At 37.8% G+C, this 27,646-nt stretch overlaps 1 protein-coding gene across 7 annotated transcripts; it reads right to left on the bottom strand.

Moving 5' to 3' along the window:
• Nucleotides 1-399: 399 nt before the first annotated feature.
• Nucleotides 400-27,646, bottom strand: slc8a2a (solute carrier family 8 member 2a). 7 transcript variants are annotated; one of them, XM_077231134.1, is made up of 14 exons: nucleotides 26,528-27,620; nucleotides 22,354-22,513; nucleotides 11,472-11,717; nucleotides 10,828-10,965; nucleotides 10,087-10,314; nucleotides 9,593-9,847; nucleotides 8,223-8,666; nucleotides 7,295-7,644; nucleotides 5,683-5,786; nucleotides 4,838-4,950; nucleotides 3,381-3,446; nucleotides 2,620-2,719; nucleotides 2,230-2,499; nucleotides 400-1,441 (listed from the first exon to the last, which is right to left on the bottom strand). In XM_077231134.1, exons 3-14 carry the CDS (start codon nucleotides 11,580-11,582, stop codon nucleotides 1,065-1,067), a joined length of 2,556 nt encoding a protein of 851 aa, XP_077087249.1. In that variant the 5' UTR covers nucleotides 11,583-11,717; nucleotides 22,354-22,513; nucleotides 26,528-27,620; the 3' UTR covers nucleotides 400-1,064. The 7 variants fall into 7 exon arrangements, with proteins under 7 accessions (XP_077087249.1, XP_077087247.1, XP_077087250.1 ...); XM_077231132.1 differs by lacking the exon at nucleotides 3,381-3,446 and having other exon boundaries at nucleotides 11,472-11,799; nucleotides 26,528-27,646; XM_077231135.1 differs by lacking the exon at nucleotides 3,381-3,446 and having other exon boundaries at nucleotides 22,354-22,527; nucleotides 26,528-27,642.

The raw sequence follows: 27,646 nt of genomic DNA, 5'->3' as shown, positions 1-27,646 counted from the left end.
TACCAAGAGTGCATCTTTAGGTTTGCCAAATTCAGAAAATATAGCAAAATATAGGCTAGCTTAATGTTTGTTTTTAATAGGTCAACAATGTAAGGGACACTAAAAATAGTTTATAGTTCATTTGCATACAGTACCACAAGATGTTTTCAGTAAAATGTCCTATTTTCAAATGATGGACATGGTTTTAAATTAACATTCATAATTCTAACATATCCTTTGTCTAATTGTTGTGATATATCGGCTCTCCGTCTGTATGGATTCTATAAGCAACCAAAGCATTTACAAGATTAGGCCTAGTGTAATCTGTTGATGTTTAGTGAATAAAATAGCAGTAATTCCACTTTTCATTTCTGAAAGCAGCATGTTCCAGTTAGAATACAGAACACAATAAAACAACCATTTCAATTTATTAAGGATTTTACTTAAATTTAAATACTGAAAATAAACATTTGAGTGAATTCACAAAGAGACATATGACATAGACTTGTTAGTGTTTGTTAATATTTGAATGTGAATTCTGATTATTATTTTCACATACATTATTTCCTTGACCAACTTTGCAAGGTACCTCCCATAATGTGTAACATCCTAAAGTGAAAAGTTGTTCAGTTTCACTTGTCAAAGAGGTTTTTTTGTGTGTGTGATAATTTCTATGGAGAGTCATATGTGGCTTCTCTCTCGGAGAGAGGCCTAGCATCTCTTCACAGGTGCATCAATTACTGTCATGAGTCAGCATATAAATCACATCACAGTTCTGTCATGAAAGTGCTACATCAAAAGTTCATAATACCTCTAATGTGCTTTGAAACCAAAGCCGAACAACAGTTAGAGATAACCCTGATAGCTGTGCAGTCATATCTTGCTCTCTCTCACACACTCTCTTATTTTAGGTATGTTTGTTTATACAGAAAGTGCAAACCTATGCCTACTTCATGTACATATTACCATGGAATAGACAGTACTTCATACATTTCTCTCACAGTTTTCACAAAACTAATTTAATCTGAATGCCATTAGTGTTAGTGTGTATGTGTGTTTAGAGAGTCTGTATGTCTTCTCTGTCCTCAGAAGCCGGTGATGTGACAGTAGGCCTCTAGGCTGGAGAATGTGATGTAGAGAAGCCACAAACCGATGAACAACGCTGAAGTCAGAACCTTTAGCGTTTTGGGCCCACCTAGCTCTCCGCCCACCGATTTCCGCCGCCGTAACATCAGCACACCAATGTTGATGAAGGCGAAGATGGTGAAGAGTGTAACAGAGAACGCAAGCGAGCCAGGGTCTACATAAAACACCTGACCTTTGACCTCCCAGTAAATGGCTGAAATGGACCAAGCCACGCCAATCCCAAGAAAAACATTAACGGCGTTGCTACCGGTTACATTTCCAACTGAAGCATCTGCGTACTGATCCTGTTGAGCAGCGACCTTGCTTGCAAATGTATCTAAAAAAGGAAGGGAGGTGAGAAATGCCTGGTTGGTAAAATGATTTTGTCCACATTCATACAGCAACAAAATACAGTTGTCAGTCCTTTTTTTAACTTATAAAGGGACCATGTACAATTTTTAACATAAATGTTTCCATTTCATGCATTGTACCGAATTTAGCCAAAGGCTAATTTTCATCCGTATTGGAGTCCTTTAATATGGTTACGTTCACACACAGTTCCGGTATTTACGGGACTGACATCTTCTCAGAAAACATATGCTGTATGAACGGAACTGGATTGGACAACTAGTTGTCTGTCATGTCATACTGTGTGAGAGAGCTGCTCTGCACTGCACAAATGCTTGTCTACCGTTGCGGGTTTTGGTCTTTGGTATTACTTTCAGTGACTTACAGCGACAGAGATATGAGCTGTGTGTAATATGAAGGCTCAGTCTTGTATTCTATGAGTGACTCTCCACTCAGATATAAAAGCTGCAGTCAGTTGATGAAGATTTGACGGATAACCTTGTGGCTCGATTGGACTTGTCGTCTCAAAAGTGATAAAGCTTTTCAGTTTAATGGACGTTGCCATAATGTCAGTGTGTCGCTATGGTTAAAGGTAAAATAATACAGGCTTGACTCCTGTTGCACGTTCATACAGACAGTATGCGAGACGCTACGGAAAGTTGCTGTGTGAGCGGGACATTTCGAGACTCACACCTGTAAGTAAAAGCGGTTGTCAATCCCAAAAACTGGCAGTATGAACGTAGCCTTTGTTTCACACAGTCTACCATACATATTTACCTGGTATGGAGGTTCCTAAGGCGACGAACACTACAGCAGTGACAGTGTCACGGAGACCCACTGTGCATCCGAAATGAGATGCCAAATCTCCGATGACAGCAGTTAGCATCCCAATGACCAGAATGCACACAATGAAGCAGGTCCAGCCGTTCCCGTACTCTGTGGGTGGAACAAACGCAAACAGAATCTTCCAAAACACTGTAACCGCGTGCATGAAATAATCACAGTGTGAAGGCTGCTGAGGCTCCCCTCCTTCCTCATCACCTTCTCCTGAGAAAAAGAAAAAAGGTAGGAATAAAACATTACCTTAAGAATCTCTTGTAAGTTTTTGTGCACACAAACAGCATAATTCATTTAATATATATATAAACACAAATTATTTGATTTTACCTGCACTAACTGTTACAGCCTCAATGAACTGTTCCCTCCAGGAGTGTGTGCCAATTACTTTGGCAAGATTGGTATCCTTCAAAAGGCGGTCTACTGTATTCTAAACACATATGCACACCATAGCAGAGCTTAGTGATTGAGAAATATATCCGTTAAACAGCAATCAATCAGACTTCATCAGTTGCTCTGTATAAGTCATTACACTTTTTTTTAAATTCCTGTTTGTAATATTGACTGTATTCCTGATTAATTTGGACAAATGGACTGTTCTTGTGTAACGGAGGCCAGCAAGTAAAGAGCTGTGCAGGTAAACCACACACCCCTGGCCTCAATAGGCAGGGCCATCCTTAGGGTGGTGCAGCCAGAGCCGGACTGTCCCAATACCCATTCCATCGCGATGGACCGAGGAGGGACTTTGCTTCATCAACCTTGAGTGAGGACAATAGGCGAACTAACAACTGATGCCAGAGGCTGTGGTCTTAAGCCCTTGTTAACGCATCCCTCTTGAGGCCAGCGAGGCCAGCTCTTTACTAGCTGGCCTCCTTTACACTTGCTCAGCCAAATTAACATTTTGTTTCATTGAAAAATCACATGATAGGTTGTGTATAAAGCTTTAGCAAACATACAGATTAAAACAGAAAGAGTTGAGATGAGATGAGAAAAATGAAATTTAATTGCATCACAATCTTCATGCATTTAGGTGGGATTAATTCAGTCAGAGAGTGTTTAAAGAATGAAGTTAAGGCAATCCCAACACACACTTCACACTGAGGCAAGTAGTCTACTACCGCATCTAAAACTCCATTAGGGGCCATTCCCTGTCGGACCTATATGAGAGGGAAGGAATCACAGCTTATACAGTTTCTGTCTGCATGTGACAGACTAAATTGGGCACTTATGGCGCTTTTCCATTACCAGTACCAGCTCGACTCGACTCGACTCGCCTTGGCTCGCCTCGACTCGGCTCGCTTTTCGTTCCGTTTTCCATTGCAGAAAGTATCGCCACAAATAGTACCCGGTCGTCATAGCGGCGCCTTTCGTTCCTCGTTGCCCCATCAAGCTCTCGCTGGATCCTCTCTTCGGCAACCAAACAAAGGAATGTCTGCACCTCCTCGTTTGACTTCTTCCGAGTTGCCATAATAATAGTAGTAAATTTAGTAACTATCGGCATTGTTTTCACGTCACATTTTAGTATCGCCTTCAGCTCGCTTAGAACCTCGCCGGAGGTGGTACGAAAAAAAGTACCCGAAAGCAGATACAGGTACAACTTTTACACAGTGGAAAACCAAACAGAGTCGAGTCGAGCCGAGCCGAGGCGAGCTGGTACTGTGTAGTGGAAAAGCGCCATTAGGGTGTATTCACACCAGGAAAGTCCGATAGTTCACTTGCTTTGGTCCGGACCAAATACATTTTTTTTTACATTTTTTTTGGTACTGTTCGCTTTCACACTGCTCTTTTTGAAAGTGAACCAAAATTTGTAAACAAAACCACACGTGTGTCGTGCCGACTCGGTGTCATTGGTTGTTGCGTTAAATCTTACCCAGATACAATAGTGCTATTTTCTGATTGGCTAACAACACCAGATGAGACGCGCTTGATTCCTGCCGGTTCCACAGTGAGAGCGGCGCGGCCAGAGTTTTGGGCGCTGCGGCATATTAAATATATTACAAATAGTTTTTCAGCGTGAGAAATACAATGTGTGGCGGGAGAGCGTGACAAAAGACCGAAATGAGTGACTGTCACGCTCAATGCGTGACACTTGAGAGCCCTGTCACTCATTCATTCATTCATTCCATTCCAATGATGCACACACGACGCGCAGAAAGACGTGCAACAGTTACGTGTGGCCAGACAGCACGCCGGAATGGAATGTAGTAGGCTACAACAGATCACTTTCCCATAACGCAACTCCGACTACGGAAGCCTGTTAACTCAAAGGCGCAGTGCTTTCTTGCAATTGGGTCGGTTCATGTTCACACCGTAAACGAACCGTACCAGAGTTCGTTTGGAACCGTACCGAGACCACCTCTTCAGCTAGGTCTCGGTTCGGTTGTTTGGTCCGCACCCGAGTTCGATTGCTGTATTCACACCTGCCCAAAAGGTCCGCACCAAGGGGGTAAACGAACTAGAGTTCGATTCAATCAAACCAAACAATGCAGGTGTGAATACACCCTGAGTTTCATGAGTTTGTTAATGCATGCATGCATATGATGTATACCTTGAAAGCCATGCTCTCCTCTATAATGACCTCTAGCCTGCTGTGTTCTCCCAGAATGGGCTTCCCCTTCTCTGCTATACGCCTGGCATCCTCCACTTTTGGACCAGGAGTGGCTAAGGAAAATGAGCAGGAGAGCAAAGGATAAATACTGAATGCTAAGATGTGAGGTGTAACAATTTTTTTATGTGTAGACATACAAAAATGCATATACACTGCATAATATATGTAGAAAGAGTTTGTAAAATCATCTTACCCTGATTCAACAGCAAATCTACTTGCAGCATGCGAGTAGAGAATAAATGAATGAATCATAGACTGATTGATTAATTAAATGATTGATTGATTGATTCATTGTTTGAATCAATCAATAAATCATCCAATCAATCAATCTACACTACCGTTCTACACTAGTTTTTTTATGTTTAGGCTGCATTTATCTGATCGAAAATACAGTAAAAACATTTTTATTTGCACACATCGGCTCATATTACGTACACACACACACACACACACACACACACACACACACACACACACACACACACACACACACACACACACACACACACACACACACACACACACACACAAGCGTGAGGGTGAAGTGTGTGTGTAGGTGAGTTGGATCTAGTTACTATGAGTGACGCATATCTAGTTTGTCCCCCTGTTGTACTGTTGTTATTGATCTGAAACTGGACACTGGTCATAGAAATGTGTGTGTCTGAGAGACGAGTGGGAGGCTATTGAGGCTATTAACAAGCATTCACAGAAATCTCCCACAATGAGAAAATATGGAAATACTATAACATATTAGATGATTAACAAGAATAGGTACACACACAGACCTGAGATGCCTCTCTTGAGCCAATTGGGTTCTTCAAGTACAATGTAGAAATTTTCTCGCTTCTCATATTCCTGCATGTTAATGATGCGCACCTGTAGTGTCTTACTGTGGATACACGCACACAAAGAGCAAAGGTCAAATAATCGTTTCCTCTTGGTTTTACCTCTGAAATATTAAAGGAGACCTCAGCATTTAAATCACATCAGAGTTGGGCCTACATGAATAATTTAACACACAGTGCATAAATAATTAACCCACACACAGATGAACTGAGACGAGCTTTCGGTTGTGTACATGCTCTCCTCTCCACAAACCACTGCTTCATTGAGGGTTTAAGATTTATCTATTGTTTTAACAATAAAAGGTACTTTAATTCAGTGTGTGTATGCGGCATGATTTTGGTCCTTGCCATGTACTCACTGAAGCTTCACTTTACAGCACAGATTTCAACCTCATAAGATTTCACGTACACATGAATGAAGAAATAAAATCCTGGCAAAAGTGGACTCTAACTGCCAGAAAAAAATTTGAATGTGAATTTGAACCACATTGTTCATCAAAAAACTTGTACTTCCAAAATACAACCTATCGTAAATGCTCTACTTTAAGCATATAACATAATTATAATGTTATAATATAATATTTACAATATAATTATTTAAATTATATTTATTTATAATATAATTATTTATATTATAATGTTATAAAAATAATATTTAATTATAATATCGCTACATGTACTGAAGATCTATATGAGATCTAGATATAGAGATCTATGAATATGCTGTATGGAATCACCTTGTGTCAACCTTAAACCTTCTAGCCCAGGGTAAGTCGGTTAAAATTATTAAAAAAAAATAAATACATTTCCTGCTCAGAATCCAGTTTTAGCGTAAAATATTGAGTCTGGAAGCACACACAGGACACTTGAGAACATCTCAGAAGTTTCAGAGTCTGAAAGTACTAGGCAGGGATTATAGACTAAACAGCATTAAATGTTAGTACTGGGGAGAAAGAGACCTCTAGTGGCTCAAATGAGAAGAGAGGGCATAGTGAGAAATAATAGAGGTTGTTTGTATGCCGAATCCCGATGGCGATGTAATACGAGGTTTAATATCAGTGCATTAGCTACAAAACTACAGCTAAACTAGTGTTTCAGAATTTCAACTTCAGTCTTTAATAATGCTTATTGTGCGTTCTGAAAAATTGTAATTAAATCATAGATAGTAAATGGACATGATATATAAATTGGCAAACACTACTGTTCAAAAGTAAGATTTTAAAATAAATTAAATATTTGTATTCAGTAAGGATAAATTGGATAAAAGGAAAAAATTAAATTGATCAAAAAGTGACAGTAAATACTTTCACATTGTTAAAAAAAAAAAAATTTCAAACAAATGCAGTTCTTTTGAACTTTCTATTCAACTATTATATAACTATTTTCAACATCGATGATAATAACAATAAGAAATGTTTCTTGCACACCAAATCAGTAATGTAAAAATAGCTGCTGAAAATTTAGCTTAAATATAGTACATATAGTAAATACTCAAATCGTGTAGGTAAGTTAAAATAACAAGTTATTTGAATTTAAAACCTTTACCATTTACCTAGTCTGCTCATTGGTAAACTCCAGCTCTCCTTGTGTGTGCTCATAGTCAACACCCTGTCGAGCAGAACCGTCCTCTGTGTGATACGGAATTGTTACGGTCCCACGCATACCTGATGTCCGGTTCACAGGCACCTCCACCACACCTGAACATTCACCCACGCAGAGCTCCTGCTGACCAAATGCGAAGACTCCTGCATGGTCATCATCCAGAATGGTTACTGTGGTTACAAGGGGTTCAACCAGTCGGGCACCGTCGGTGTTGGTTCCACCCTCTCCCTCTCGCAGGTTTGAGAGACGCACAAAGAAGTGTTCGTCTTCTTCAAACACATCATCATCGATAATGCCCACCTATAAAAAGCACACATACATCTTAAAAGACAACTCTCATATTCAACTCGAATACATACACTACTGTTCAATAGTTTGGGGTCAGTACAAATTTTTTGATGTTTTTGACATTAACAATTAAACAAATAACATTAAAAATAACACATTTCTATAGGAATATATTTTAATATAGGAATATATTTCCAGTCTTTAGTGTCACATGATGCTTCAGAAATACTTCTGATTTGATAATATGCTGCTCAGCAAACATTTCCTATTATGATCATTGTTACAAAAAACAGTTATGCTTAGTATTTTTGTGGAAAATGTGATGTATTTGTTTCAGGATTCTTTTATGAATAGAAAGTTCAAAAGAACAACATTTATTTGAAAATATTTGACAATTATACATGTCATTCCTTTTATTTAACAAGGACACACAAAATGTATCCAAAATTACAGAATGATGAAAAAAAATCTTTTGTGTTTTCACTTGCTATTTGAATCATTCACATAGTTCAACTGATTTTTTTTATTGAATCACTTACAAATCAATGATTCTTTTTTTGTTCGTGGATCAGACATCACCACTTTCTCACCTTTATTTCCTTGCGTGTCTCTCCGGGTTGAAATACGATCGTTCCCTCACAATACTCATAATCTGCTCCAGAACTGGCTGACCCATTCTCTGTCCTGTAATCGACGTGGAAGGTTCTGGTGCCGGTTCCCCCCTGTAAACAGACCCATAGACTCACGTTCCCACAGTTCTCACTGCACTGATACTGTGCCTGCTCAAAAGCTATCTGAGAACAGGTGGCCAGGTCACACTCAGTCGAATCTCCAGCGACTCTCTTTGCCTGTTCGGCTGCGGCATGTTTCTTCAGTACGTTCCCAGCACCAATCATCATGCGTGTTGCCTGTACGCGGTAAAAGGCCCGGCTCTTATGCTGTTTCTGCATGGTGGCATAGTTGGCCATCTCAATCAGCTGATCCAGGTCTTTGTCCGGATGCTTCTCTCTCAGTTCCTTCAGCATACGGATCACCTACAACCATAGACAATCTCAGTAACATCCAATAATCTTTCATTTCAATGTTCAAAATGTTTATATGTAAGGGATGATATTCAGTCGATCAATATCGTTAAAAGCTCTGGTAGGGCAGTGGCCAGTTACATAAAATGCTTAGACTAGTCTCAAAAGTTAGTCATCTAATTTTCTCATACCTTTTTGAAGTCAGTTACCTAAAAAGGTATATTGGTATAAATTGACTTGTAAACGTAAGGCTGTTTACCTTTAGTTAACAGTTAGTTGATCAAACTAGTTGTTGAGACAATCTTGACATAGTGGCTATTTTAGGTAACTGGCCCCAGGTCTTGTATCACCCTGTTTATTTTGAGATAATGACTGACTGACTGTGCATTATCCCACTATAAGGCTACTTAGCAAATGAATAAATAAATAGACATGAAATATTGATTTGAGTTTAAAATATGTGAGATAATCACATATTTTATTATTGTTTTAAAATTTGAGATCAGTAAGATTTTTTTTTTATTCTCATGCTCACCGAGGCTGCATGTTTTTAAATACAAAAATACAGTAAAACAGCAATATTGTGAAATACTATTACATTTTAAAAGGATTATGCTGATTTGCTGCTCAATAAGCATTTAAATGTTTAAATAGCTGCTGATATTTAAAATTTAAAATATTTTTTAGCATTATAAATATCTTTACTATTATGTTTACATTTTTTATTTGACAATTTATTGAGTTCAATTTAATGTGTCCTTGCTGACAGTATTTATTTATTTCGGAAAAAACAAATCTTACAAGCCAAAGTTTTGAACAGTAGTGTATGTGAGGAAGAGGAAATATGGAAATATTTAAAAAAATGGTCAAAAATACAAATTTGCAATCAATATACAAAGATATTTGACCATAGAATCGGTTTTATTTTGCCCTCTCACCTCCTCTCGCTCTTGTTCGGGTTCTTTGGTTTTCTCCATATTGATGCTGGTGGTGCTGTTTTGATATTTGTCTGCCATGATGGCATCAATGCCTCTGGGTGCTAGCTCACCCTCCATCTCCACAATGATACCATGACGTTTATCAGCACGGTATCGTTTGTGCAAATACTTGTAAAAGAGCAGGCGCCGGTCAGCGATCCACGCCATTATCACACACACAGGGAAGAAGAATAGAGTGACCAGAGCCTCCCAGACCTCTCACACGCACGCACACACACACACACACACACACACACACACACACACACACACACACACACACACACACACACACACACACACACACACACACACACACACACACACACACACACACACACACACACACACACACACACACACAAAGTTAATAAAATTAGCCACAAAATTTACATCCACTTATAAATATTAACATCTACATTATGCAAACATGTTCTGCTTACAAACACACACACCTCTACAACGCCAGGGCTTATGACTGCCAGGATGAGGTAGAGCCAGATGTAGGCAAAGATGCTCCAGGTTGCAGTAATGAAGAAGACTCGGAGGTGTTTAATCTTCCTCACCTCTCCATCAGGTATAACCCACACACACACTCCGATTATCACGAACATGTTAAATGCGGCACTGCCCACTATAGTGCCAGGACCCAGTTCTCCTGACTCAAAACCATGTCCACACACCTGTTATACACATACAAAGCAGAGAACAATACTACCAATACTAATACTTTACTTTCCAAAGCAATTAGTAATGCACAATTTAGCTGCCTTTTTAAGACTATATTTTTTTCTATCAATGACAGTTGAATGTCACTGGCCGATGTAGGTTAGTATGATTTCTACTACCCTACAGGTTGCTTCATTTCTTCAGGTTTTAGGAGAGACGGAATACTCGTACAAATTAGACATTTCTGGAGAATAATTTCTTAATTTTCCAGAATAATTTCTAGAGAACAAAAAATTAGCCATGTCTGACAATTGAAATATTTAACTGACCGTCACTGTGTTAAACCACACTGAGTTAAATGATATGTCTTGATGACATGGATGAATAGCGGCTGAAGTCATCACTTTAAACTGATGAGGTGTGTGTGTCAGTCGTTTAATAATTAACCTATAAAAAACCTTCACTTTTCTTGTGAAAAACCACTGAGCAATGTGAGTTGCTGGTTTGTTTTCAAATTGTGTGCGTACCTCTATTACAGACAGCAGGATCTCAGGGGCTGATGAACCCAAAGCCATGAGTGTGAGGTTGGAGACAGTTTCATTCCAGATTCTTACTGTCATTACCGTTTTCTCTCCATTAGCTCCTGTCACAGTCACCTCCTTCGCCTAGGGAGAAGAGACACATTAAGTTTATAAAAACAACATCATATGGGTGGGCTGAATGACCAAAATCTTATGTAGTATTGCCTATTTTTCGATAGTCAAGCGAGTTTACTTTATAAATAAAGGCACTTCATCTCATTTGACTATTTTTTCTTTCTGTTTTGAAGTAGATTGACACAAACTACAACAGTAAGGACTTCAACCATATACATTTAATCACATAGTTTTTCCTCTACTTGAAAGCAGTTCTGCTCACTAATGTCTTTGCCAATATATCTACTGTGGATTAAAAGAATATCAAATTCTCTGCTGGTTGACACACACCGTCATACCGTGTACCATACCATTGTCATAGTGGCCAGCATAAGAGACTTATTTTAAAAACATAAAAAAATTCTATATATATTCTTATCCCTCTCTTGTTCTCCCTCTCTCTCTCTCTGTAATATATATATATATATATATATATATATATATATATATATATAGAAAATACTTTTTTTTCACACCTGTGAAGTGATGGTCTCGATGGCAGACATGAAACGATCAGCAATGATAGACACACCCAGGAACATGTAGAGAAGACATGAAAAGTAGATCACTGCTCTTAATGTCTGCATTGCCAGTGAAGGGTTTTGTGGCAGCCACACAGGAAGTAGAATCCCTGGATGACATTTGACCTTATCAGAACAGGATCTTTTGGGGCCATCCGCACTACTGTTGCTGTTCCCATGAGCACTGCCACCCAAACACACCTGTGGAGAGAGGAGGAGAAGGAGGAGAAGGTGGAGGAGAAGAGGAGGAGCCATGACCACATATGGCGAACAGAAAGGTTTTCTTGAGGTTGGGAGATTGAAAGGGAGAGAAAAAGCGAGTGGGGATTATTCATACAAAGCATGATCAATCAATCATGATACATTTTTAATATATAATACAACAATGTACATAAGAATGTTTTTTACAAATGATTTACACAGAAATTCTGCTTGTGTTTTATGAATGAGGCCCAATCTCTATATGTGGATGCAGTACATGCTTGTGAAGAACAGTGAATGTGTGTGAGGCAATCTCAGTCCTAATCTAAACCACAGGACTTGTCAACGGTTTATTAATCATGTCTGGCCCACACTGGACGCAGGCAGTCCAACCTAATGGTTCCATGAGACTTATGGTCATTGCACACTGAGCCTGAAATTTTCGTATGCGTTTTTTTCATATTCGTCATTCGGTGGCTCTGAATTGTCAAAACACCTCTCAATGGCTTGCAACGGATGCGAAGAACACAAAAAATCAAACCCGATTTTTCTTTTTATGACGAACGAAAGTATTGCAGGCAGTGTGTAAACGTGACTGACACAACGTGAGGTCGTATATATTTTTTAACGTGCGAAATGTTCGGACTCAGTATGCATTGCAAGGACCTTAATACTACAAGTGGACTGGCTGCAGTGGCACCATGAAAATGAAAGAAAGTCATAAATACAGTATGCTTTCAGTTTGATTAAGTATATGATTTATAAACTATTTACCATACCATACCATACCATTTTTATTTATATAGCACATTTAAAAAACAAAAGTTTACAAAGTGCTGAACAAGAAAAAACACTAATATAAAACACATCAAACAACAAGACTACACAGCTCTCAAGCTGGGTTAAAAGCCAGGGCATACAAGTGTGTCTTAAGACGAGATTTAAAACATTCAATGGTCGGAGATAATTTGACCTGTGATGGTAACTCATTCCACAGTTTGGGTGCTGCTGCTGCAAAAGCACGGTCACCCCTGGTTTTTAACCTGGTTTTTTGAGTGACCAGCCGAAGTTGGTCAGTAGACCTAAGGGATCGTGGGGGGGTATAGACTTGTAAGAGGTCTGAAATATAATGAGGTGCCAACCCATTTAGTGACTTAAAAACAAACAATAAGATTTTAAAATGTATTCTAAAATGGACCGGAAGCCAGTGGAGCGAGGCCAGCACTGGTGTAATGTGTTCATGCTTGCGAGTTCCGGTTAAAAGACGAGCGGCCGAGTTTTGTACTAACTGTAAGCGTGAGAGAGAGGATTGGTCAACGCCAATGTAAAGCGCATTACAGTAGTCTAGCCGTGTTGAAATAAATGCATGAATCACATGTTCAAAGTGCTTACGAGATAAAACCGGTTTAATTTTAGCTAAAAGCCTCAGATAATAAAAACTGGATTTAACAACATTATTTATCTGTTTATCAAGTTTAAAACCACTATCCATTTTCACACCCAAATTTGTCACTACGGGTTTCGCAAATTGTTGCAGGTAGCCCAGGTCAACAGAAATGTTATCACTGACCCGACTGGGGCCAAACACAAAGGGTTTACACTTTCTAAAGAAAATACCAATGGTTGTGAAGTAGCAAATGAAAAGTGTTTTAGGTAAAGAATCACCGTAAGAAAAGTAACTTAAATACAAGCAGCGACTAACAGTAATATACAAAGATGAAGATAAATACAGTACTGTTCAAAAGTTTCGGGTCAGTACAATTTTTTTTATTTAAATAATACTTTTATTCAACAAGAACGCATTTAATTGCTCAAAAGTGACAATAAAGATATCTATATTATAAATTAAGATTTACTTTTCAAATAAATGCTGTTCTTTTAACTTTCTATATATCAAAGTATCCTAAAAAAAATAAAAAAAATATTAAGCAGCACAACTGTTTTTAACATTATTAATAAGAAATGTTTCTTGAGCATCAAATCAGCATATTAGAATGATTTCTGAACAAACATTTGACACTGAAGACTGGAGTAATGATGCTGAAAATGTAGCTTTGCCATCACAAAAATAAAGGACATTTTTAAATTTTAAATCCATGCAGCCTTGGGGAGCAGAAAAGTCTTTAAAAAATCTTACCAACCCTACATGAATGGTGTATAATAATGGTGTATAATACAGATATATATATAAACTGTAATAATATAATATATGTAATAATAAAAATAGACTTAAAGTACTACACCATGGTACAACAGTATTACTCATGGTTTAGAGAGAAACTCGTAACCTAGAGCACAAATGGAAACAAACTCATTTAGAGGTCTTTAAAATCACAGAGAAAGACACAAATCACATAGAAAGACACAGGCTCTCCAAAGCATCTCCACAAACTCTTAGAAAATAACCAAAACAAGTTTCTTATTTAGTACAGAAGTTAGTTTAACAAATAAATGTGCGTCACCTGAACTGAATATTCAAAGTTTAGTAGTAAGGACTTTACTGAGAAAGCATCAGAAATACAATCGTAAATGTACAACTTTTGACAGTGTTTTATGATTTAGCCTCAATTATCGTCCCTCAAGAACAATTGCAGTGCTTTACAACTATAGGACAGGAAGAGCTAAATAAACTTATCACTGCTTTTAAACCAACATGATAATTAGATCCAATACCCACTAAATTACTGAAATAGCTGTTACCTGTGGCAGAAGAATTGTTACCTCTCATTAATATTCACTCGTCTTTATCTCTAGGTCCCAAGACCGTTAAAGCTGGCAACTATTAATCCTCTTATTAGGAACAACAACTAGATCCAAATGAATTGGCAAAAAAGAGAAAGTTGAGAAAGTTGTGTCCGCTCAATTGTGCTCCTTCCTGCAAAAAGAAAAGGAAAAGAAAAAAGAAAGAAAGAAAAAGATATATATGAAAAATGTAGGCCCCATCATAGCACAGAAACTCACTTCCAGCTTCTGACCAAGGCTGTATCTCAATACTAGTTTTACTTGATCTTATTGGGGCGCTCGACACTATAGATAACTTTAGGATTCGATTACAAAATTAGATCGTACAGTAACCATTTTGTTTATTTAAAAAGGGGATTATCCAAGTTAATGTAACCAAAAGGTCAAAAGAAATGCTAAAGTTATTAAAGAACATTGTAAAAGTTATTAAAGAACATTCAAATATAAAGAAGTTGATTTAAGTTATTTAGTTGAATATTGATTTGACCAACGAGAGCTCTTCATCATCCTGCGAGTGTCCGTGCGCATGCATAACAACAGCAGAGAGAGCTGAGGATGACCGAGGAAAGACATGAGCTGATCTACATGAACTAAGTTAAAGAAATTCTCTGAAAAGTGTACAGAAATAGTAGTTAAACGTGTTCAAGTTCCTTTATTTTATACCTTCCAGTATCTGAAAAAGCCAATTAAATATCGTTGAGTCACATTTTCTTGGTGAATCAGCATAATATAATTAATGGTCAAAAAAACATGTATAAAACTGCATAGTAAAAGATTGCATCACTAATGTTTATTTAGTTGCAGTAAACAGTGTTTATTCCCTTTTTCATGTTGTATTTCGGATAATTTAAAAGAGGGTTATACATGTGGTCATAGAGAACCGAGGGGTTATTCCTTTTCCATTGCAGTTCACCGACGCCATTGAGCCTGTGTAAGAAATAAACAATTAATATAGAGGTAAATGACTATAATATATAATTTTTTGTAAAATGGTATTTTTATGTGTAATTTGTTTAATTTGGTTATTTTGATCTTTGATGTGAAATTATTTTTGGATTCACAAAATGAATGCTCTGGTCTGTGATCAGGCCAATTTTTTGGTTCTATGGATTGTGTAACTCCTGTGATCCGAAACTTCACATTTGATGGCGAGCCGCCCAAATTCTACACTGGTACAGAGAAAAGAGGACAACAAATCATAAAGAAGAGGATCATTTTCTTTCTTTTATTTATCAGCCCTGCTTTATAGAAGTAAGACAATTACAATTTAGAGAACTATAAAGCTCCCTTCTTGGAAGAAATGACAAATACAGAAAAAGAGAAGAAATTGATCAGTATTTTACAGAACATTGAACTATTGATGGTGTATATGGTTACCCAATATGATTGATATTGAGGTCCTTATTCATTGTAACAGCTCCTTCACGGTCTCTAAATCTTCTGATAAATCTTTCTGGTCCTGGAGCATTTAATTTAGAAATCCCAACTTGTAATAATTGCTTTAATAAGATAATTGTTTCTGCCTAAATAAATACATGATGTTAGCTAAGAACTGTACATTTTTGACATTTTGGCAATACTTTGAGACAGTCACCTCTGATAACAGATTACTCTAAACTGTAATGTAGAAACATGCATTTTTCTTCTTTCACATTTTTAAAACGTTTTACAGACCCCCACACTTTTGAAAAGCAGTTGTTTAAAAGATGTAAAAGGACAAGACCAATTTCTATTTAGTATGCAAATATTACAACAGCATCATCATTGTTGGTTATATTTTAGTGCAAGAGATTTTACATTAATTTTAAGATAGAATAGGCCTACAAGATATTTCAATAGAGTGCTGCCACACACCAAAAGCTCTGAAAGCTTTTCCATTTATAGTTTTTTAATCTTAATTTCTCTCCTCCTTCTTTTTTTCCTCTGATTGTTTCTCTGACCGTCACTTGGTGGATTGTGGAAGAGATTGAGAGTGACATGCTGGATTGAACCGTGTGTTCATATTTCACTTTCTAATCTGCGCTATGGTTACCTGGACATCAGCTTTGCTGTGTTACTCTACACCACTGTCCAAAAATAACCTGCCCATCACACATGGGCCTACAACTAAAACACACACATACTCATATGTACATGTGTATGAAAGAGTCTTGTATGTTATTGTAGATGTTGGGTGACAGTGTGTGTTTGTTTGTGTGTATTTGAATAATTGAGTATGTGTTACTCTCATACAGTTATGTGTGTGTATGTTTGTGTGCAGGTGTGTGCGTGTGCCTGAAACTGAAATGTCTCCGATTACCACGATGACACTGTTTCAGTCTGTCAGTGCCGCTGATAAGTGATTGGCCGGATTGGCTTACACACAGAGCTCTGACAGCTTAATAGGAGTTAGCACCTTTTAGTGGTTAAGATTACCACCACCAGAGAGAGAAAGTGACAGAGGGAGATAGAGGGAGAAAGTCAGAGGATCCGTTCTTGGAAACGTGAGAGTGACAAAGAAAAATGAAGAGGATGGTTAAGTAAAAAGAGAAAGAAGAAAAACATCAACATTTTTAGGAAATGCCTCATTTGCTAAAAATGCACATTTATTTTATGAACTAATTAAAAGTGATAATTAAAAAAATAGATATTGTAACGTTTACACTATTCTTATTTGACCCAAAACTTTAAGGTAAAACAAACCATTTAATTTAACTTATTATTTTAAAAAAAGGTTTACAGCATCCATCTGATTTTTAATATAAATTCCATGAATTAATTTTAAATTCTCAGACACAATGCTTGTTCCAGCACACTGACAACTACTAAGTTGTTGCCCTGTGGAATGAGAGGCGTTTATGAGAGCGAGTGTGCTTTAACACCCCCCCCCTCTCTCTCTCTCTCTCTCTCTCTCTCTCTCTCTCTCTCTCTCTCTCTCTCTCGAGTGTGCTTTAACATCCATCTCTCGCTCTCTCTCTCTCTCTCTCTCTCTCTCTCTCTCTCCCGTGTGCTTAAACACCATCTCTCTCTCTCTCTCTCTCTCTCTCTCTCTCGTGTGCTTAAACACCATCTCTCTCTCTCTATCTCTCTCTCTCTCGTGTGCTTTAACATCCCTCTCTCGCTCTCTCTCGTTCTCTCTCTCTCTCTCTCTCGTGTGCTTAAACACCATCTCTCTCTCTCTATCTCTCTCTCTCTCTCTCTCGAGTGTGCTCTAACATCCCTCTCTCGCTCTCTCTCTCTCTCTCTCTCTCTCTCTCTCTCTCTCTCGAGTGTGCTTAAACACCATCTCTCTCTCTCTCTATCTCTCTCTCTCTCTCTCTCTCTCTCTCGAGTGTGCTTTAACATCCCTCTCTTGCTCTCTCTCTCTCTCTCTCTCTCTCTCTCTCTCTCTCTCAGTATTTGCCATCCAATACTGATTACACACACTCACACAGACTTGACTGCATAATAGTGGATGGACAACTTGAAACAATTGACCTGGAGTTGTGTCACATACACAAAAACTCACAGTAAGTTTGGCAAAATATACCAAATAGCTTGCCATAGTATCAACCTGTGTAAAATAACAGCAATGCTCTCGTTTATGAACACTTACACAAACAAAACAAATCCAAAAACACAACTAATAAAAATGAAAACTAATTTTATGCACTGATACTTTTTATTTCTGTTATATCTGAGATATTCTTAGGTATTGTTCAAATATATTGTAGAAATCTGTCACTATTCTAATCATATCTAATGTTATAGTTATTAGTGAACCTTTATTCGGTCATAGAATTTTCATTAATTAATCACAATGACACTTAACCATAGCCAATAAACTTCACTTAAAGCTGTCCATGTGTGACCCACAAACCAAACACCATTTATGTCAGCCTTTTAAAAGTAAGTCCTAGCACACAGTGTTCCAGCTGTCTTCAAGGAGCACTTGCCAATGAGACACACACACACACACACACACACACACACACACACACACACACACACACACACACACACACACACACACACACACACACACACACACACACACACACACACACACACACACACACTTTCAGTCTCTATACACAATAATCTCAGGACCTTCCCCCTCTCTCTCTTCTGCTCTCTCTCTCTACTCACCAGAACAAACACACACACCTAATTATCAGCATCTTATGGTCATCTGTAACTGTCATTAAACATACTACAACCAACATGGTCACGCTTTATATTAATTACATAATTTTATGTAATTACTTTATGTAGATACTAATGAGGTGGGATTTGGGTAAGGTCAGGGACAGGTTTGTGGTATGGTTAGGTTTAAGGGTTAAGAGAAGGGAAACTTCAACAAACTTCCATATTCTGTAAAACAGGCTGCATCGCTTCCCGTTCAGGTCTTTTGTATGTGCTTTCTTAAATAGAGCCGTTTTACTCATGATAACTTCAAAGAAGCGAGCAAAGATGAGCATATCCGATGTCCATTGCATATGCAGTTTGATATCTAAAAGTTTTTTTTTCTTCTCACTAACATTGAGATATTTAAATCGAATAAAGGGTAGCAGATTACCTTAAAAGTCCATAGATATCGGCATCAGTACTGCTGTTAACACTCCCTTGGACAAGCGGATGCAATGAGACCAGTTTGTTCATGTGACGTTTAGCCTATTATAGATTTAAGCAATTATAGAAATTACTTACAGCTGTGATTACATGCAGTTTTTAAATAGCCTACAAGTACAATGCAAAAACATGTATGCATTTAATAAATGCATTGTATCAAATTATGTATTTGAATGTCAGTATATAGTAATGAAACTTAAAGGGACAATGTGTAGTTTTTTAGGTATTTTATTATCTAAAAATCAATATTTTTATTCATAAATATGTCCTCAATGGTGTACAAATACCTCTGCCAATTATCTGACTTATCCTCGTAAACAAAGTATTTATTATCTTTATATACATGTGACGGGTAGGTCAACGGAGGCTTCCATGTCGTTCCGCCATCTTGAAAAATTATAATAGCAGAGAGGGTCAAAAAGTACTAGGCCAACGTGTTTCCAAAACGCATTTTCGTTCAGAGCCAGCATCACGTAACTAAAAGCAGCAGAAACGGAGGAGCAGTGCAGTGAGAGACGCTTCACTGCCCCGGCAAGTTTAAAAGGCTGCATTGCACTGTTATTATTCATACTGTAACATTCATTTGTTCATTGTGTGAAGTTGCAGTTTGTTTGAAATAACAAATCTGTTCACCCGAAGGAAAACTCGACGAAGTGCTGTCAGAAGACATCCTGTCATAGCTTTTTGGTACATAACAGCTACGGTAGATGCAACACGAATTTGAAAAAGCGAGGCGCTGGAGAGCACAATTTGTTTGAATGCAAAATACAATTTCACCGCTAGATGGGAGAAATTCCTACACAATGTCCCTTTAATATAAAATGAGACCGTTTTCTTATATGAAGAAAAAAATTCTTATGAATGTTATATCCATCCTTAGGATGAGACGTTAAACCGAGGTTCTGACTCTATGTGGTCATTAAAAATCCCAGGCATCCTGGCCAAATTTGCCCTTGGCCTCTGTCCATCATGGCCTCCTAATTATCCCCATATACTGTTTGGCTTCATCACTCTGTCTCCTCTCACCAGTAAGCCGGTGTGTGGGGGGCGTTCAGGCACAATATAGCTGCCGTCGCATCATCCAGGTGGATGCTGCACACTGTGTGGTGGTTGAGGAGATTCCCCCTTCCATGTAAAGCGATTTGAGTACCCAGAAAAGCGCTATATAAATTTACCTAATTATTAGGGCTGCACGATTTGGGGAAAATGTCATATTGCGATTATTGAGGTTAATATTGCGATTGCGATATAATAAACAAATGATTTCATGAGTCAATTTGCTTGGTTCAAAAGCAAAATGCACACACAGATTAGTGATAATTCTGAAATGTGTATTTCTCAACTCAAACTAGCAACAACAACTAAATGATTGATAACACCTATAATGATCAATAAGCCATTGATGTCTGGATAAAAAAAAACCCCTCTCCCCCATTTTAAATATTAATTAAAGCCATCCAACATTACAGTGATTTCGTCATTACAATTGAAAGCTATCAATTTTTTAAACATTTATTAGGCTTCAAAAATTATAACAGCTTTTAATTTAAGTGAACTTAAGACAATCCTCACATAAACCCATAATAAATTTTCATATTTACCTGTGCCCTTCCTGTCTAACAGGTAGGACATATACAGATATTGAATAAAGTTATCAACAGTGTGCGCTGCATAAATTATATATAGATTAATCCTTATTAAACACAAGTTATTTAGTCAAGAGCAGTGAGCAATTTTCTCTGTTCCCTTTGTTCTTTGATTAACTTTACTGACAGAAACTTTTACTTGCCCTTTAAGAGCAGCCGTTGCTGACAGAGACGTGGATCTCACACAGCGCGTCATTCTCTTACAACTCATTACGTCCATCATAAGACTGCTCTTATGTTATGAAGATACTCGACAAACGACATTTTGGCATAATTGTGTGTGTTATTGTTCGTTCAAGCGCCGAAAAGAACTGTATTCTGGCGGCCGGTCTGTGCATGCGCATGATACTGGCCCGCATCTTTCTGTGAGTCAAAGTCAGGACATTCACAGGCAGCACGCACTCTTTTGACTTGTCGCACATTAATGGTTTAAAGCATTAGCACGAATAAAAGCGGGATTATGTAACAATAGCCGAAGGATGACAAAAATAACAGATGCCACGTTAATTGCGTTAACAGCCCTAATTTGTTTATTTCATATAAAATCGCAGCATTTTGCGCCATATAATCGCATAGGCTTGACATCGAGAATGCGATATCATTAATCGTGCAGCACTACTAATTATTATTATTAATGTATGTTAAATATGACATCAGCTTGTTACATGGTCTTTAGAGATTAAGTTAATTTTCTTGATATTAAAATAACAAAAAATCTGCTCTTGGGTCTGTCCTGGTATTTTGAACACAAGCAGACACAGTCACGAGTACACACACTCACCAGGACACATGCACAAAGACGGTGCAAGTGACTGACACTAACATGGGCGTTTTGATTGAGAAACTCTACTCTTGCTTTCATGGTCTCCATCCATGCATTAAATAATTAACCTATTGCAGATCGATCTAAGATCAGGTGGTTAACTAATGACAGGTTTAGATCAAGTGTTCGGAACGGAGACAAGTGTGATCATTTGACCTGGAATCACATGATTAACCTGTTACAGTTTTGCATGTTACACATTACATGCTCCCCTATAAGTGGAATGTACAATACAGAGACAAACGAATCACCTCACAGACCTAAAATAAGACAAAGGCGAAGCAGATCGACAGACATGTGCATGTGAGAGAGGCATACGTGCTCACACATACATAGAGAGACAAATAAACCAGACTGCATGTGTACACACATACATACACACTCATCAGACTGCAGCAGGAAGGCTGAGAGCTCAGGTCTTGTGGTGTGTGTTACTGTGGCCCCTCATCCTGGCCAGCGTTACTCTAGAAGGATCCGCAGTCTCAACTTCACCCGCCACTCATCACGACACTGCCGTTATGCAATATTTAGCACAGCACACACACCAGGTACACGTTCATTCTCAGACGAATGCTGTCTAAATCACATTTTGTCTGTCTGACACACATGAACATAAACTTCTGGATTACAAAATCATTCAAAATTTTGTGTGGTGGGATGACACCCCCCACAGTGAATGTTTTAGTGAATGTTGCCCACGGTTTTAGGCTGAGATTCATGTGTACCAGTACAGGTATGTTGTTGGGTTTACATAGAGAAATACTAAACTAAAGAAATAAACAATATGTAGATGCAGTTGAGGCAGCTCAAGTAAAAACAATCTCAAAAGACTTACTAGTGCCTCATGGGGTAGTGTTTTGAGGTGGGTCGACTCAGGTAACCTCAGGAGGCAGATTCAGGTAGAGCTCTGTGTGAGAGCCAAAGCAATGGCAAGAATTCAGCAGCAGCTGCAGAGCTTCAGCTCAGAACCTGCAGAGTTTCATTATCATCCCACACTGAAACAGAGCAACTGGAAGTCAAGAGTGAGTCTGTGTAAGAAGCTGTGGTAGAAGCAAATAAAAAAATTGAATTTAATAAAAAACAACATGCATGTCACATACACATTAAATGAATTCATCAGAAATATAGAATGATGAAATGTAGAGTACAGACACAATACCGTTCAAATGTTTGAAAATTAATACTTTATTAAATAACAAGTTATTTTAAATTGTAATAATATTTCACAATATAAATGTAGCCTTGTTGAGCATTAGAGACTTAACAAAAATCTATCACTATGAATTTCATTAGCTAAACCATGAGTAGCATAAATATTTGCAAGTGCTTTTTAAAGTAAATTTTTGTTGGTTTATTGCTTGACATTTAAATGTTATAGCGCTTACATTACAAAACATAAAACTATTAACAGTAAGGGTGCTGACATTCTGGCCAACTTTATAAGTCTAATAAATCTATACTACATTGTTAACCAGTGAGCTACAATCAACATATATGAATGATTAGGTGTTATATAACAAAGTTTGTTACTGCAAATATCAAAGTAGCGTTAAAAATACTTTTTCAAGAAATTAACTTTTCTTCACAGCTCTGTTATCACTACATGTGCAAAGCAATTTTCTTTTTTGCCATAATCTATGGCCATCTCTTAAGTTGTTCTATATCTTAAAATACAAATAGGCAGAAATAATTGAGTTTCAGATATATTACTGAAATGTAATTATCATTAAATAGTCTTCCTGACAATCAAATTGACAGGAGGAGCACGAATCTACCGTAAAGAGAAAAGCATCCATCACTTACTCTCACAAACACACTTCTTCCACAATACCAAACATAGTGAATCACAGTGCATACACATTCTATCACAGAACATCATATTTTTCATTATGTATTTGAGTGTATTTTGCAAACCAAACCACCATCTAAGTACTTTAATTCACAACCCTTCACTCATCCCTTCTGTCCATATTCCTCCAGTGCAGATGAAATCTTCAGAGCACCATTTCAGTCTTACCTCACTCCCAGAGTATCACATTCTGCAGGCAATGCATTACCTGTCTAAAGAGCAGAAAACACACCTGTCTGGCTGTGTGCTCACAACAAACCAAATCCTACTGTACAGCCCCGAACAGAGAGAAATAGGGTGTGTGTGTGTGTGTGTGTGTGTGTGTGTGTGTGTGTGTGTGTGTATGTGTGTGTGTGTGTGTGTGTGTGTGTGTGTGTGTGTGTGTGTGTGTGTGTGTGTGTGTGTGTGTGTGTGTGTGTGTGTGTGTGTGTGTGTGTGTGTGTGCGTGTGTGTGTGTGTGAATTGTTTTGTGAAAACTGTGCAACTTCACTACCAAACAAGGTGCATGGAAGTAGCAAAACACATGTAGAGAGGGTAAACCAGCAACACTTTCTTAAAATGTATTTATTAATCTCAAAACTGGGGTGTTTTGGCACATAAGTTTTCATCAGAAAACTTAAAAGTGGGTGAAAATAAATCCTTTACATTGACCAAGAAGGTAAAACCATCTGCTAGAAAAGAAAAGACTGGCAATATCGGGAAGAGGAAGGAGGACTTTGGGGGGTTTTCTGTTCTTAAAGGTTTATTAAAGTTAAGTTAAAGTTACTTTTAAAGGATTGAATTTAAAGGATTTCTTTATTTCTTCTAACTCTGCTGAAAGTCTGTGCACCAAAATGCATTAGTTTAAATTAAAGTGTTTATAAATAAATATTAATAAAGTGTTGTTGGTTTACTTTTTTGGAAGGAAAGAATGAATGTTGACATTAAGTTTTTTCATCATCAGTCTCACAAACACGTTCAAAAGTTTGGGGTTGATACATTTTTGAAAGTCTCTTATTTACACCACACCTTCATTTATTTGATCAAAACTGTAGTAAATATACTAATATTGTAAAATATTATTACAATTTAAAATAATCGATTTCTATTGTAATATATTTCTAAATGTAATTTATACATGTGATATGGCAAAGCTGAAATTTCACCATCATTACTCCAGTCGTCAGTCAGTGTCACATGATCCTTCAGAAATCATATACTGATTTGCTGCTCAAGAAACATCAATGCACATCTTTGGCTCAGTTTGTTCATTGTTCACTGTTCTACAGTATGCATGTGCTACTGAAAAGATGGTCTGTCATACTGGACACAAGCCGAGTCTCATGTTTCTGTCTCTTACACAACTTCATGGATACTTTACTGTTTAGAATTGCCCCTCCATCCCAGGGAGTTTAACCACTAACCTGTGTGTGTGTGTGTGTGTGTGTGTGTGTGTGTGTGTGTGTGTGTGTGTGTGTGTGTGTGTGTGTGTGTGTGTGTGTGTGTGTGTGTGTGTGTGTGTGTGTGTGTACATGTGACCATGTGGGAGATGCTGCAATTGAATAGTGTCTGCTTTGCTTGTATTTCCATGTGAGTGCTCTGAAGGATTTTCTCAGAAACAAAGAAAATTGAAGACATTTGGGACTGCAGATTCTGGGACTAGAGAATGTTAAAATTAACTAGAGTAAGTAAGTGAAAGTATAAGTGATTAAGATAACTGAACTCCTATATTGACCTGAACCCACACTTTCTCTGTAAAAAGACAGTCTTCAGGGCAGAATCACTTCTACTCAACCTTCATCATCATCATCATCCTCCTCAACACAACTCATTCATGTGTCCAGTCTACTTGCAGTCACGGTTATCCACGTTACTGACTGACCGCACATTGTAACTAAATATTCTGTTTCTTTTTTCCATTTCGAAAGACAACACCTTTTCTGAGCTAGACCGGTTACCGTTTAATCAGTTCCACTTTGACCGCGCACAGACTTCCACCAGACAAACGTGACTTTCATGTAATCCAAGACTTCAAGTATTACTCTGCTGCAGGAATTTTTAACAGACCACTTTATCAGTGAGACACAATATCCTCTAACTGAGAGAACATAAAAGTAAAAAAAACAAAACAACAACTATTGAGCTATTCAAGAGGATTGAGGAGGTTGGTCTGCAAAATAGCCTAGAAAAAGCAAACAAATCCACACTACTCAAACTCGCATCATCGCAAAAATTGTTTATTTTCACTGTAAAAATGTGCTTCAAAAAGTCAATTAAATTATTCACAGAAAAAAAAAGGTATATAATTTAATAAGACTGAATCAACGCGAATACATTAAGTTAGGGCAAATAAGGTTATATTTAAAAGTAAGATCAGTTAAAGTGAACAACTGTTTATTTTACATTGTATTTTCAGTTACATTAAGTTTTCACTGTTAGATCACATAGTTTTTTTAAATATACAATCAAGTGAATGGATTGAAAAAGATAATTCAATCTATCTCTGTTTTCTATCTGTGATTTTTTAATAGATTAAAAGGCAAGCAGTGAGCTGACTGGGGATATCTCAGGCCATGCCTGGGTTTGAGGTACCAATAGGGGGGCTGCATTTAGGCTATACCCACTGCATGTTGTCCCGTATCCTATAACATCTAAATAAACTGGATTCATTATGATTTAACACGAATGAATCAAACTACATTCGTTTACACCAACAATAGTAATTTTAAGGGTCAGTGCCAAAAGAAATAACTCTTTCAAGGTAACAACTGCCGTTTTGCTCTTTTTCCTGTGTAGGATGAAAACGACTCTCGTTTTTTAGCTTTCATCGACTCCTAAATAATACAAAAGAAACCTAGCAGACCCAAGGTTGAGCGGCTCATTAATAACTTGTGTAAAACAGACACAGACTGGGGCACATGCAACTGCTATCAGATGCGACTCTGTGAGGTGACAGTAACGTTACAGAAATACAGCTAAACACTAGCAAACATATAAAGAGTGCATTTCATTCCTCGGTTTATGATGCCAAACGCAAAGAAGCTGTCAAGAGCGTATTCGGTTATGACAGATGTAGCGCTGGCAATTAGTAAACCAATGTGCATGTCTAAACACTAGTAATAAAGTAGGCTACTATTAAGCCCAAGTGAGTGGTTTATCAAAGTTATTCAACAGAACTTACCTTAATATCTAAGGCAGACCTGGAATGGTTGGGGCGGACATGACCGAAGGCAGTAGAGGATGCTTTTCGAGTGCTCAGGAGAATCGCGCCGTTAGTTTTCGCGGTGTATCTGTTTCTGTCCTGAAGTGTGCCAGCATCCCAAACATGCGCGCATCCTCCACGCGCACAGCACGCGATAGACTGCTCAACGCGACGCTCTGATTGGTGCGTCAAAGCGGTTCGCTCTCAAAATACCTGAACACTGGCCTTTGCCTGAGAGGACAGGGCCGTAGCTGGAGGATTCGGGCCCCTGAAAAAATATTGATGTTGGCCCCCATCACCCTCCACCAATATCATATAGCCTAGGCTACTGTGCAATAGATGAGCATGGAGGCCCACATATAACCGGAGATGGTTATGTTGTTGTTAAACCTTTATTTAAAAAGTTAAATGTTTATATACAAATTAATAAAAACTAACAAAAAGCAAGAAATTGGTATTAATAATAAACCAATTTTAAAAACGTAACGGCAAAATAATGCACCCCCCCCCCCCACCAGTCTGTTATAATTCATAAATCAAAAAGTAACATTTAGAAATTTACAAGAATGCAGTCAAATTTCAAAAATCAAATATTTTATTGTCTTATTTTTTTATAAAGATAATATGGAACTGGTAATATTAAATAAAGCTTATAAATGTATTCATCCAAGTGCAGTGTGTTGTATTCGTGTTGTCTTGATAAATTCATCATCAGCCGCAGGTCAGGTGCTTAATGCAATGCGTCGTGACTCGTGTACATTTTTTAACTCTATTCACAATAGTGTAAAAAGACAGGGATTTTGACCACGTCGCGTAGAGATATTTATCATTCGGTCGATTGTGTTGCGCACCGATGAAAAGTGACAGTTACCCGGCAGGCTAGACGGTAGTTTTCCGATCCCAGCGAAATAACAATACAACCTGTCTTTAGGAACGTCTTGATCGACTGGGATACAACAACTCTCCTGGCCTCCGTCTCCTTCGTTTTACGGCGTTTCTGGTACCCTGATTGATGTTTTCTTTTCCACAACATTTTTCAGTCAGTTAGTCTCCTGAGTCCTGCTCTTCCACCAAGTTCATCGTTAACTTCAGGCAACT

This window comes from Siphateles boraxobius, unplaced genomic scaffold (genome assembly GCF_051911475.1).
Source record: "Siphateles boraxobius isolate OS27281-9 unplaced genomic scaffold, OSU_SipBor_1 16, whole genome shotgun sequence".
NCBI lineage: Eukaryota > Metazoa > Chordata > Actinopteri > Cypriniformes > Leuciscidae > Siphateles > Siphateles boraxobius.
The sequence above is the reverse complement of the archived record's forward strand: the minus strand, read 5'-3'. Positions and strand labels throughout refer to the sequence as shown.

What these genes read in the sequence shown, in the direction of transcription:
- slc8a2a (XM_077231130.1), bottom strand. Translation starts at nt 11,771, where the DNA reads ATGGCTCCTCCTCTTCTCCTCCACCTTCTCCTCCTTCTCCTCCTCTCT. An exon ending in TAAGCCCTGGCGTTGTAGAG is followed by an intron (nt 9,848 to 10,086) that starts GTGTGTGTGTTT and finishes TGCGTGTGAGAG; the next exon opens with GTCTGGGAGGCTCTGGTCAC. An exon ending in CTTAGGAACCTCCATACCAG is followed by an intron (nt 1,442 to 2,229) that starts GTAAATATGTAT and finishes TTCCTTTTTTAG; the next exon opens with ATACATTTGCAAGCAAGGTC.